General features: G+C 43.7%; 1 protein-coding gene across 1 annotated transcript in view; it reads left to right on the top strand.

Moving 5' to 3' along the window:
• The first annotated feature begins 1,284 nt into the window (after positions 1 to 1,284).
• The window catches only part of LOC116697284 (transcription factor COE1), a 50,225-nt gene continuing 39,577 nt past the window's right edge, over positions 1,285 to 11,932 (top strand). Inside the window, exons 1-6 of the mRNA XM_032528622.1 lie at positions 1,285 to 2,108; positions 2,913 to 3,069; positions 4,075 to 4,115; positions 4,796 to 4,874; positions 6,118 to 6,191; positions 7,674 to 7,742. Coding sequence (XP_032384513.1) covers positions 1,975 to 2,108; positions 2,913 to 3,069; positions 4,075 to 4,115; positions 4,796 to 4,874; positions 6,118 to 6,191; positions 7,674 to 7,742 — 554 coding nt within the window. The 5' untranslated portion in view covers positions 1,285 to 1,974. The remainder of the gene's footprint in view (positions 2,109 to 2,912; positions 3,070 to 4,074; positions 4,116 to 4,795; positions 4,875 to 6,117; positions 6,192 to 7,673; positions 7,743 to 11,932) is intronic.

Below are 11,932 nucleotides of genomic sequence, written 5' to 3'. Positions count from 1 at the left end.
GATGACATCTAACTCAAAGAAATTTATAATTGTTAAAAATGAAAGTAAAACTCGTTGTAGATGATTAGGATTACAGAAATAAAATCCTATTACACAAAATTGTGTTCTTAATTGTGCAGTTTTACTAATCTCTGTCAAACTGATCCATTTCAACAATTCCTGATAAAATCTTAATTTTCAAAGATGTCCCCCTGATAAAACAAACCGTCAAACGGACTCTCTCATTCTGCCCATTTCATTATGATGAACCAAACAGTACTTCTTGAACACATGGCCCCTAGACAATTAAATTTGACAATTTAGAAATGACTTTGTAACGACTGGGGAAACCAGGTCTGGAGAGCATGTGGAGATCTGTACCATGCCCAGTCTCTGCATGATTGCTCGGGTTGTGCATGTGAGCCCACCGTGCACTTTCATGGTTCTGTTAGCAACCATGCATGCACATTTTATTTCACATGTTTGTGTGTTGTTTCTTTTTCTGTTATTGAGCAATTTTGGGACAACGGGACACAGCTATAATCCTCATATTTATGTTGGATTCAGCACTTAGTCCCGCAAGATTTATGTGATGCATCTAATCAAAGCTAATTTCAAACCATCGGGCTGTAACAGAAAAATGTGCGCAGTGGCTGCCAGGCTTTTTGTGAGCTGAAACTTTCTTAAGCTCATAATCTGCAAGAGTTGTTACTCTGAATGAGCGCTTGGTTGATTCAGTTCTTTTGGGAAAACACGACATGAACATTTTATTTCAAATGTTGAAATTACGTGATTTTTGTATTTTTCTTTCAAAGAAACAATCATGCGAAACGTGGGAAATTCACGGGTGTTCGTTTGTTAGTGGTGAATTCATTTGACACAGTACAATTAAACGCGCACAGACGGTTCTTCAAATGGATTCCTCTGATGGTGCTGTTCATGTTTTTTTGTCCCATAATGAGGCCCAACTGTTAACGTTTGATGGTCTTGTTCTGCAGCACACAGAGCACCCAGCGGCCCGGGTCTCCTCTCGACTCTGCCCCTGCATCGCAGGGGAAAACTGCATGTCTGATAGTCAACTCTAAACACGTGCACAAACAGACACAGCAGAATACACACGCACGCGCGCACATACACATACAAACACAGCGCGTGCACGCCGTGCACAGCTTCTGGCTAAGTGGCTGGGGCGGGACGCTGCGTGGGACGAGGCGGGGACAGCAGGCAGGCGGGCGGGCAGCGTGCTGGTCGGGTTGGTGGACAGCTGATTGTCCGTGTTATTAACTGAGTTTGGGGGCGTTCCTGCTTGCTCTGTCCACCACGCCTCTCTCACCTACTAGTTCCCTCCTGTTTGGCATCCCAGAGATGGTCTAAAGTGATTCCTCAGGGAAGAATAGAGCGCAAAGCACCAGAGCAGGAGCTGAGCACGAGCTGACGACGAGCGGAGTCGCTGTTGCCCGGGACTGCCTCTTAATTGCGCGTAATCTTCCGTTTCATTCAGCTGAACAGAGGAGAAGACTTTAAATAGAAGGAGCGAAGGAGGGTGAGCGCGTTTCATCTCCTTGGGGTTCTTTGACACTGTGGACTGTTTGTTGCAGAAAAGTAACATTTTGCAACAGTTTTTGTCAGCTGCACCTTGATCCGGGGGACTGTCGCCACCCTCTCATCCTGCGCTCCCCTTTCATCGCTCTCAACGTTGTTCATCTTCACACCTACTGCTTCCCTCTTTTTCTTGTTGAGTCGCTGACATGAGGTGCAGCTAACCCTGGATGCTGACAGCTCCCCTTTTCCTTCCACATGTCGCATCTTTTGTTTACTTTGAGAAACACACACGCAACTAAACGCCAAGTGAAGTAGACCACGCCACTTTGCTCCTCTGACAGCGCGATCAAACAGACGAGAAGGAGAGGCAGGAGAAAGGAGGGAGCCAAGGAGAGCAGGATTGAGAGAGAAGAGAGAGTGAGAGAGATAGCGACAGTGTGAAGGTGCGTTTTGATGTTTGGCATCCACGAGAGCATCCAGAGGAGTGGGAGTAGTATGAAAGAAGAGCCCATGGTGGCCGGGATGAACGCGGTTCGGACATGGATGCAGGGCGCCGGAGTGCTGGACTCCAACACAGCCGCCCAGAGGTGAGCCTGAGGCGGCCTTGGCGCTGCGCTGCACCGGGGCGTGAGACCGGGGGAGAGCACGTTCAAAAGTGCGGTATTAAAGACGGAGCGGCTGCAAGCGTTCCCAGAGGACTATAGTTGGATAACCACTGTTCCTGCTGGCTTTAAAGTTTTTAGCTCTAACTCCAACACGATCATGCTGTATGTGGCTCCGAGTGGTTTAGCATATTTCCGAACTGAAAGCACAGTTACCTCCAAGCACTTTTAGGTTTCCAGGTTTAAATGTGGGCTTGGATTAACTTCTGTGTTTGGAAAGTGTGCTGTAAGAGTGCGTGTGAGATCGTCACCTTACTTCGGTGGTAGTTTCCTTTTTTTGGTACTTTTTGCATACACTAATATTTTTGTCCAGCTTGAATTCTACAGTTTTATTTTCTCTAAAATTATAAAATAGAATGATTTACTATAAAACAAGTTGGTCATTTTAAAAATTAAATATCACACTGCTATCAACAGCAGCCATGCTATCATGAAAGCAATTATATTTTATTATTTAATCTATATTAGCATAATTAATGCGTTTAGGCCTATAGCGTAATGTCTGATTATGTTATTGTTAATTAAACTAATGGGCCTTTGTGCGCATTATAAATATGTTGTTTTTTTTTAAATAAAATGACGTGGGGATTTTGAAATGGACATTGACTGAAACATAAGCAACGGAAGATTTAATTTTAAAAGCAGATGTGTCATGTTGCATTTGTATTGAATGCGCTTATTTTAATTGCCTTCGTGGTGGATGGTGCTGGTTTGTGCTTGTGTCCGCAGCGGAGTGGGTCTAGCTCGGGCACACTTCGAGAAGCAGCCGCCCTCCAACCTCCGCAAGTCCAACTTCTTCCACTTCGTCCTGGCTTTGTACGACCGGCAGGGTCAGCCGGTGGAAATAGAGAGAACCACCTACATTGACTTTGTAGAGAAGGAAAAGGTGAGTTTGCACATGTCACAAAAAATATTTTCACCACGTGATAGTTTTTAATAAAATCTTTAAAATAAGCTTTTGCTGCAGCGGAGCATGGACTGAGGCCTGGCGCTCTGGACTGTTGAGTTAAAGTGATGAATTAGCACAGAGCAGGGTCATGGATCCCGGAGGCTCTTAGATGTGGTTTTCATTTCTGTTTAATTTAGTTTTTCTTTATAATTTTAAATCCTTCGAAGTCAATTTTAAACGAATTTGCTTCAAGTTGTAAATCAAGCGCGCCAGTGTCCACAACAAGATATTGATTGATATTTGTATGACAGTTGAGCGCAGCGTGTTGCCTTATTCCTGCAGGTGTTGTCAGACACGATATTTAATTTCCTAAACAAACATCAATATCAATATTTGATACGTCGATCAAGTGTAACATTGATCTGTTTGCAAGTGGCGTTAAAAGTGAGTGTTTGACTGGAAATGCTTGTTTTATTCATCTGCATTTGGTATCGACTTATTTTTTATTAGATCTAAATGTACTTCAACTATTGGTCAGTGTCATTAACACATTTTAATATTACATTACATAAACTGTATGGTTTATTGAATATATAATTAATACACGTCAATATATTCTTTTTGAATTTGTTAAATATCTTTTAGTAACATTCTAAACAATTTCCGTTTATTATAAATTAATAAAGTTGTAAACAGGCCTAAACTGATGTAGTATCTCCAAAATATCAGATTATTGAGAAAGTCAGTTTGCAGGATAGATTTGGTCAAATAACGTCCTGAAAAGTGTTTGAAGTTCCAAACCAGACCTTTCTTCTTTTGGTTGTGTGGATGACTTAACCAAGTCTAGAGCGACTGGAACACGCAGTAGGGTCCAAATAGCACGATGATGGACGCAGTGCACGTCCAGGAGGAGATGCTGGTCCTGCTCTGACACCGCTGTTTGTGTTAGTGTGTTGTTGTTTGTGTGTGTGTGTGTGTGTGTGTGTTGTTGTATGTCGATAGGAAACACGGGGGAAAGACAACAACGGGATCCATTACAGACTGCCAGCTCCTCTCGTAACGGTGAGTTCGGCTGTCCTCGGTGTTTGTTATAAAACGAAAATAATATAAGTATAAAAAACGCAGGGAGTGAAAGAGGATGACCTCCTCTTTTCGTTTAGTTTTATGTTTTATCATACCTGAATTATAGGGCTTTATACATGATCAATTTTGTTGTACACATTACTTTTTTATCAGTTTATTTTATTAGGCATCTATTATTACTTATATATATTATTATTATTTTAATTATTATTATTATTATGTATTATTATTATTTATTATTATTATTATTATTATTATATATTATTTATTAACATTACATATATTTTCTCCAGTAAGTAGTAAACAACCTAACTTTGCAAAACAAAACGTTTCCTTCCTCTTTTTCAACGTTTTATGCTCATATATAATTCAATTATATTGATATTAAATCAGAAAACTGTCAGGTTCTTCCTGCTAAGTCCATTTTCCCAATTTTGTTCTTAATAGATGTTTTTAGAGATAAAATCAACAGAGGTAAAGAAAGTATATTAACATTTCCAACATATTCCAAGTCATTAGTAGCAGTTTGGACTCCTTCCCTCTCTGTAAGGCGTCTGAGCCGGGAAGTCCGAATGAATAAAGCCTGTGATCGAAAGCGTAGCCTGAGATGTGATGTGAAGCCTCCGGGTTCCATTTGAAGCATTTCTCTCTGTCTCTCTGCAGGGATCAGGACAGAGCAGGACTTGTATGTTCGTCTCATTGACTCGATGACTAAGCAGGTAAGAGGTTTGCGTTGAACTACAGAAGAATTGGTGGTTGTGTTGGTCTGAATGTTGCCCCCCCCCCCCCCCTTACCCCTGCTGCATGCCTGTGTCTGAGACCCTCAACTTCAGCACAGCACAGCCAGCTTGATAAACGACCTGTCTTACCTGTGGAATACATTTACAGAGGCCCGGAAAAGTAGAGGACATGTGTCCTCATAGTCTACCTCTGCACTGCAGCCAGTAAGTGGGGATGGTGTGTGTGTTTTACAAGCGTCAGGCAGTATATATATATTATATATATATATATATATATATATATATATATATATATATATATTTATGTATTTATGTGTGCGTGTGTGTGTGGGGGTGATTGTGCGCCTATGGTGTGTGAATATGAGGTGCAGAAGAAGTTGTGTGTTAGTGTTATTGTTTGAGATAGACAGTGATGCATACCAGCTTACTCTTTGAGGACCTTGACCCTCATTTCCTCAATGTGAAACAGAACAAGCTATCCCAGAGTGTGTGATGGCCAATTCCATCACACAAAGAAATACAGAGCAGCACACGTGGGCTGGCAAACACTGAGGGGATTCTCTATTATGTTGACTTAGATATGAAGAAAAGCCTCTTCAACGCTGTTTTGAAATCAGGTCTTGTTTTGGCAATTTTGCCACTAGTGCCCTTAGGTATATAGAGAGAATGAAAGGAATAGGAGGGGATTGTGTGTGTGTGTGTGGTGTGTGTGTGTGTGTGTGTGTGTGTGTGTGTGGTGTGTGTGTGTGTGTGTGTGTGTGTGTGTGTGCAGGGTGATCACAGCCCTGGAGAGCATTTTGAGTGGGTTGGAGGGGTAACCAGACTAGATTTTTGGACGGTGTGCTGTATGGACCAGATGGTGCACTATACTCCAGTCTGGCAGTCCAACTGCTCACTGTACACAGCATATAAACATAAGTGCACACACAAACACATATGCACACGCAGGAATACACACACGCATGGGCACACACACACACACACATACTTTCTCTCTTACTGTCTCTCAGAACAGAGTGTTCTTGTTCACGAGGACTGGATTCCCATGACACACACTTTTGCCAGATAGACAACGCCACTCCCAGATGAAAGACACACTTTTCTGTTTTTAATTTGCTCCTGAATCATGGCTCACTTTCTCAACTTTCAGCGTGCCATATACAAAAATATGATTCATGGTTATTTGAATTTTCTGTAATTTCTTTTCCTCTTCATCCTTTAGGCTATTGTCTATGAGGGCCAGGATAAAAACCCAGAGATGTGTCGGGTCCTGTTGACCCATGAGATCATGTGCAGGTAAGACAAAACACACCCAGCTGCAGGTCCAGCCAATGCTTTATGGTCTGGATCAAGACAAACGTTTTTCTCACATTGTAGGTGTCTCTGTTGGTGTAAAGAAGGGGAAAAGACATGAGGAGCACTGCAAAATTACAACAGAAATCTTATCATTTTCCTTAAAGTGGGTTGGGGAGATGGGCCGTGGCCTATTTCTTTAGGTAGAGATGTGTGTGTCTTTGTACATGGGTCTTTGTATATGTGTGTGGATCCCTCTCATGTTCAGCTAATTAGGACAAGGAAAAGCTCATTACTCAAACCCATCCTCCTTAGTCTGTGTAATACATGCAGTTTGCTGTGTCCTGACAATGAGCTATGTGCTGAGGGGGACGGACTCGGATTACACAAAAAATATAGACACACACATTTGCACACACACAGTCAAATATACTAAAGAAAGCAGAGATCTTACAGGCTGTCACATGCATTTACAATCAATAAATGCATCACACAGCATTTGATTGTCTGTCACAAACCAGCCTTCTAGAAATACATGTAAAGTTAGATTTAGAGAAATTGCTGGTGGCTAAGTGTAGCCACTTCCTGGTTATCACACAAGGCAATTTAGACCACTTGTTTTCATATGCTGCAGGAAACGGGTGAGATCAGAAATCTGATCTGGCTCTCCAAGCCTCCTGTCCTGAGGGACTCCCGAAAGTAGGGGGGAGGGTAAATCTTCCTCCCCCTTCTCTCCCTCTCTTCGGTGTCTTTCTCCATCTCCTTCCACACACACATACAGTACAGTACGCCTGTAGTCAAACACAGGTACACACCGACGTGCATACTGTACACAGACGAGCAGACAGAGAAGAAAAGGTAGACACAATGATACTTTTTGGGGGAAATAAGGGGCTGACGGCACACACCAACGCTGTTACATTGTGCTGCAGTCAAATGATTCAGACTCGTCACATCAGTATGCAACCCCCTTCTACCCAGCATGCACTACTCCCCAGGTCCAGTGGGACCACTCTGTGACCCACTTCTGAGAGAGAGAAAGAGAGAGAAAGGCGGGATAGAGGGAGGGGACGAGCACTGAGGAAAAATAGAGAACATAAGATGTCTGGTTGTGTGATGTCTGACAGAAATGGAGCTAACCTGAGCCCCAGAGGCTAATTCAAGATTGTATCCAGCCCCGTTCAAGCTCACTGCTTTAGCTCTGCTCCTCCCCCAAACTTCTCCTAAAATCACCCCACTGATCTCACCTACTGTAACGCTAGAGCCACCGTCTTAACTCGGGAAGCCCAGCAGAAATCCAATTCACGTTGTTTCTGAAACTCTGCCAAAGTCTCACGCCCTTTACTCTTCTTTCTCTTTCCTGTACTCTCCTCTGACTTCCTCTCCCTCTCTCTGTGATGTGCCTTGGATCTATTTCTCTGTGGTTCACATCTCTGCAACTAACTCCCCTTTGTCTCTGCCCCCTCTTCTCTCACCTCCCTGCAGTCGATGCTGTGATAAAAAGAGTTGTGGCAACAGGAACGAGACCCCATCCGACCCTGTCATCATCGACAGGTAAGCAAACTTTGCCCTTTAACCTCGGCCGACATGATGCTGCGTTGTCATCTCAAACACAACACATGTGACGGCCCGTGGGTGTGGACCGGAACTGTGTGCAGAATACACAGGCAGCACATGTAGCACAAACATACTATAGAAATGAAAAATGGCAAATTTTGTATATATATATATATATATATTGATATGTATATATATGTATATATGTATTATATATTATATATATATATATATATATATATTTCAAATGGGGTAAGCTGGCTGACAGCTATTTTGGACATGTTGTTGGGCTGGGAAAACTACACTTGCAGGCTTAATAAAGCAGGCCATAGCAACTATAATCGTCTATGTGTGCAAAATGTGTGATACAGCAGTAAATAATAATCCAGTGGTGTGTGTGTAAAGTGGATGAGCAATCACAGAGCAGTTTAGCCCTGCTTCAAGTGTGGTCAAACAGTGTTTGTGTGGTCGGGCTGATGACTTAGCTGAAGAGCAGTTAGGGTTACAGCTACAGCCTGGCGTGTGTGTGTGTGTGTGTGTGTGTGTGTGTGTGTGTGTGTGTGTGTGTGTGTGTGTGTGTGTGTGTGTTTCTGTGTGTGTTTCTGTGTATAAATCTTTTTCTATAAAGCTGTTTGACACCGGCAGACACAGGCCTGCGCACACACACTTTTCTTTTCTCCTGCCATCATAAACTACCTCTGACCGATGCCGCAGCTCACAGGATTTACGAACAGTCTGGAAAAAAAGCCCTGTAGATTTACAGTCCGGTCTGTGCTGTTTGCATGTGCACGTGGACATACAGCGTGAGGAAAATGATTTGTTTATACTTAACCAAATGTTGGAGTGCAGATTTCAGGCTAAAGTGATTTTTCTGTGCTGCATTTTATTTTATTTTTAACCTTTCCATAAAACTGCATTATCACGTAGTGCATCATAGGTTATTTAGGTTTTATGTCTGATTTGAATTTGTCACATTTGAGTGTATTTGTGGGAGTGTTAATGAGGCAGTGACCTGTGCTATCTGATGAACACAGCTGTCCTGTGCTCGCTTCTGCTCTGTCAAAAGCTACTCTTTACCTGTGTGTGTGTGTGTGTGTGTGTGTGTGTGTGTGTGCCACCCCTGTTCCGCACCAATGAAGCGGAAGGCCTCACCTCAGCGCTCCCTGAGACAGCTGCACCCCACCACGTGGCCTCTTACAACACGCCTGCCCATCACTCTGTTCCATATTTCAGATTGTTGTTTTTCGTGTGTGTGCAAACTTGTTGAATCTGTGCACTCTCTCCCTCTGTTTCTATAGACCCCACCCTGGCGACAAATTCCACTTTCCCTTTAGTTTGCCTCATTTGAGCACTGCCACCTTGGTGGAACAGGCTGATCTCTGCTGTGAACAGCTTCCCACACTGAGCATGTGTTGGAGATGCTTGCTGGCGGTATTCCCCCGACGCCCAATGGCTCAGGTGTGAGGGCAGCATTAACGAACAACAAATTAGAACAGGGGGAGGGAAAACAACAGCAATATCTCTGTTTTCCTCTTCAGTGAGCACTCTTTCTGGACAGGAAAATAGGTCAGGTGAGAGGAGAGTGAATGGGGGTGTTGGCTTGCTTTAAAGGGAGGACTGAAGGGGAATAAGGAGAGGAGGGTTTATAAGTTTGCTCATTTAGTACCAATATATTCTTGGCAGTTGTAATAATCAGGGATTCATAAACAAACAAACAACTGTGAGGGTGAAACTGACTCAATTAGCACGAGTTCCCCTCCTTCAAATTCATAAAGAAATACCATCAACAGCCCCTCTCCAGCCTTGAAGTTATTTAGTTCGTTAAATAAGGGCTCGTTAGCCCTCTGCTGTTTCGCAGAGATGATTAGATTTTACAGGCCTAATTAGCTGGGCTAGCTCTAACTCTTCTGGAAGAGTAATGGGTCTGATTGCCTAATTAGCTCTCTCTCGTTAAGATGGGAGAAACAGGCCACTGCAGCAAAACCGCAGGAATGAGAAAAAATGAAGTCAGCTAATGAGAAACTTATTTGATTGTTAGGAGAACAAATCTGGTACAGTGTGGATCGGCAGCGCTCTGGGTACTGTACTCGCTCACTGGGAGGATCTTGCTCACCCATCGCTTTAGATCACCTCCTGTTGAAAGGAGAAATTGTTTGGGCTTAAAAGCATCTACAAGGAGCAATATGGTGCAGATTTTAATTATGAAGCATATTTGTTTAGGCTATGATAGCAAAAAGCACTTGAATACTTTTTAGATTTGTACTGAAGTTCAAAGAAACCACAATCTGCCCTGTTTTCATGGTCTTTATAGTTTAAGACTACATGTTTATACTATATGTAGCATTTTTTAAGGTCCTTCTGATCTGATTCAGTCAGTCGTGAAGATGAAGATAACTCATGCCATATTTTGTGCATAGAACCTCTGATGTGGTGAATTGTTGGACATTCAGAGAGACCTTGGCATAAGATGCTGTGGCTGTGCTTGACACTGGGCAGGCAAGCAGCTAAAAGGTGAGAAGCTAGTGTGTATTTTACCCAGGGAAACATGTTTGAGGCAGGATAATATGAGGGGAGCCCTCAAACACCCCCACTGCCCTCACACCTCCACTTCCACCTGTCTCCATCTCTTCCAGTTAGTGTGGGGTTAATCAAATGCAGCCACTGCTAGTCAGTCAATCATGCGCCTGGATGGGTCTCAAGTCACAATCACATGTCCATTTCACCTGTGTACACCTTTGCTATCCCACTCTATAGCTTTTCTTAAATGTGTCTCACCTCACAACAGTGTTTTGTTCATTTATTTGCTGCATCCATATTATTGTGGACAAATCTCTCAATTTTTTGGGGGTATGACTGTCCCTCCGGCCCCATGTGTCCTTGCTTACCTACTACCACCTGTGTCCCGTGGCCCTTTCCTGTCCGGCCAGCTCCCCCAGGCCTGCCACAGGGTGTCTCTCAGGCATGGAGAGCCTCTTTGCAGGGGGGAGAAACTCTGTGGCTACAGATAAGGATCCACTGGATAGCCCTGAATTTCCCATGATCCCCCTTTCCAGTGCAGGGAGGGGTGGTGGGTGTCAAGTTTACATGCACCAACAATGTTATTTCAGGTTTATGGCTGTTTTTGAGTTTGTGCTGGTGTGTGTTTGTGTTTGTACACACTCCTGCAGCCTGCCGTTGATGTAGGCCATTTCCTTGCATGCGTGTCTGTGCTTGTGTATCCACATCAGTGGTTATTTCCTCAGGAGTGTGTGGTGTTTGTGTGTTGATTAGAGGCCATTTCCTGTGGTGTGTGTTGTATATGGTGTTGTGGGTGTGGTGTGTGTTGTGTGTGTGTGTGTGTGTTGTGTGTGTGTGTGTTGTGTGTGTGTGTGTGTGTGTGTGTGTGTGTGTTTGGGTCTTGAGTGAAGAATGTCGGGCAGGAAGTGCTCCTCCCGGGGAGGGTGATGTCATGTCCGACAGTTTCCTGTTCTGTGAGCTAGTGAGTCTCAGCTTCACGGTGGGTAGTTAGTACTGGTACTGGACCAGGTTTTGCTTCATCTCCCGCCTGCCGTTAGTCTACACCTGCTTTGGTTTTACACCACATTTTTACACATCTGGAAGCAAAAGTAAACTTCGCAATGTCTAGAGGATTGCATTTTCCGAGCTAATGCATTTTGATGCATAGCTTGTTTGTCACTCTCCCCCTCTTTGTTACCCTCTGTAGTGGGGAACCCCCTCATTGTTTTGGTTGTTATGTTTGGATGCACTTCCTGGGGTGAGAGGTCATGTGTTGCGTTGGCTGGGCTAACGTGCGCTAGTGAATAATGTATGTCATTGACTTTATGTCAGCCCTGCCAGCCCCCCAAGCCGAGCCCACCCATGTTTAATTCATCCATCTGATTTGTGTTGTGTGTGTGTGTGTGTGTGTGTGTGTGTGTGTGTTGTGTGTGTGTGTGTGTGTGTGTGTGTGTGCGCGTGTGCATGTGTGTGCATGTGTGTCATTTAGAGGCCCAGTCTGCACCTGTCCAGCCATTAGCCCCCTTCTCATTTGCATTTGATGCTAATGTGGTTTCCTGGCAGCGCCTTCCGTCCCCTCAGCTTAGTTTCACTTTCATATCCATGACTGTTAGTGAGAAGGTGAAAACACACTTAGAGTACAGCTATCCTACATTCTTTGGACTGCTGATGTTTCTAACGTCTGATTGTTA

This window comes from Etheostoma spectabile, chromosome 10 (assembly GCF_008692095.1).
Source record: "Etheostoma spectabile isolate EspeVRDwgs_2016 chromosome 10, UIUC_Espe_1.0, whole genome shotgun sequence".
In the NCBI taxonomy this organism is placed as follows: Eukaryota; Metazoa; Chordata; class Actinopteri; order Perciformes; family Percidae; genus Etheostoma; species Etheostoma spectabile.
This window is presented reverse-complemented; position numbering and strand designations above follow the sequence as displayed.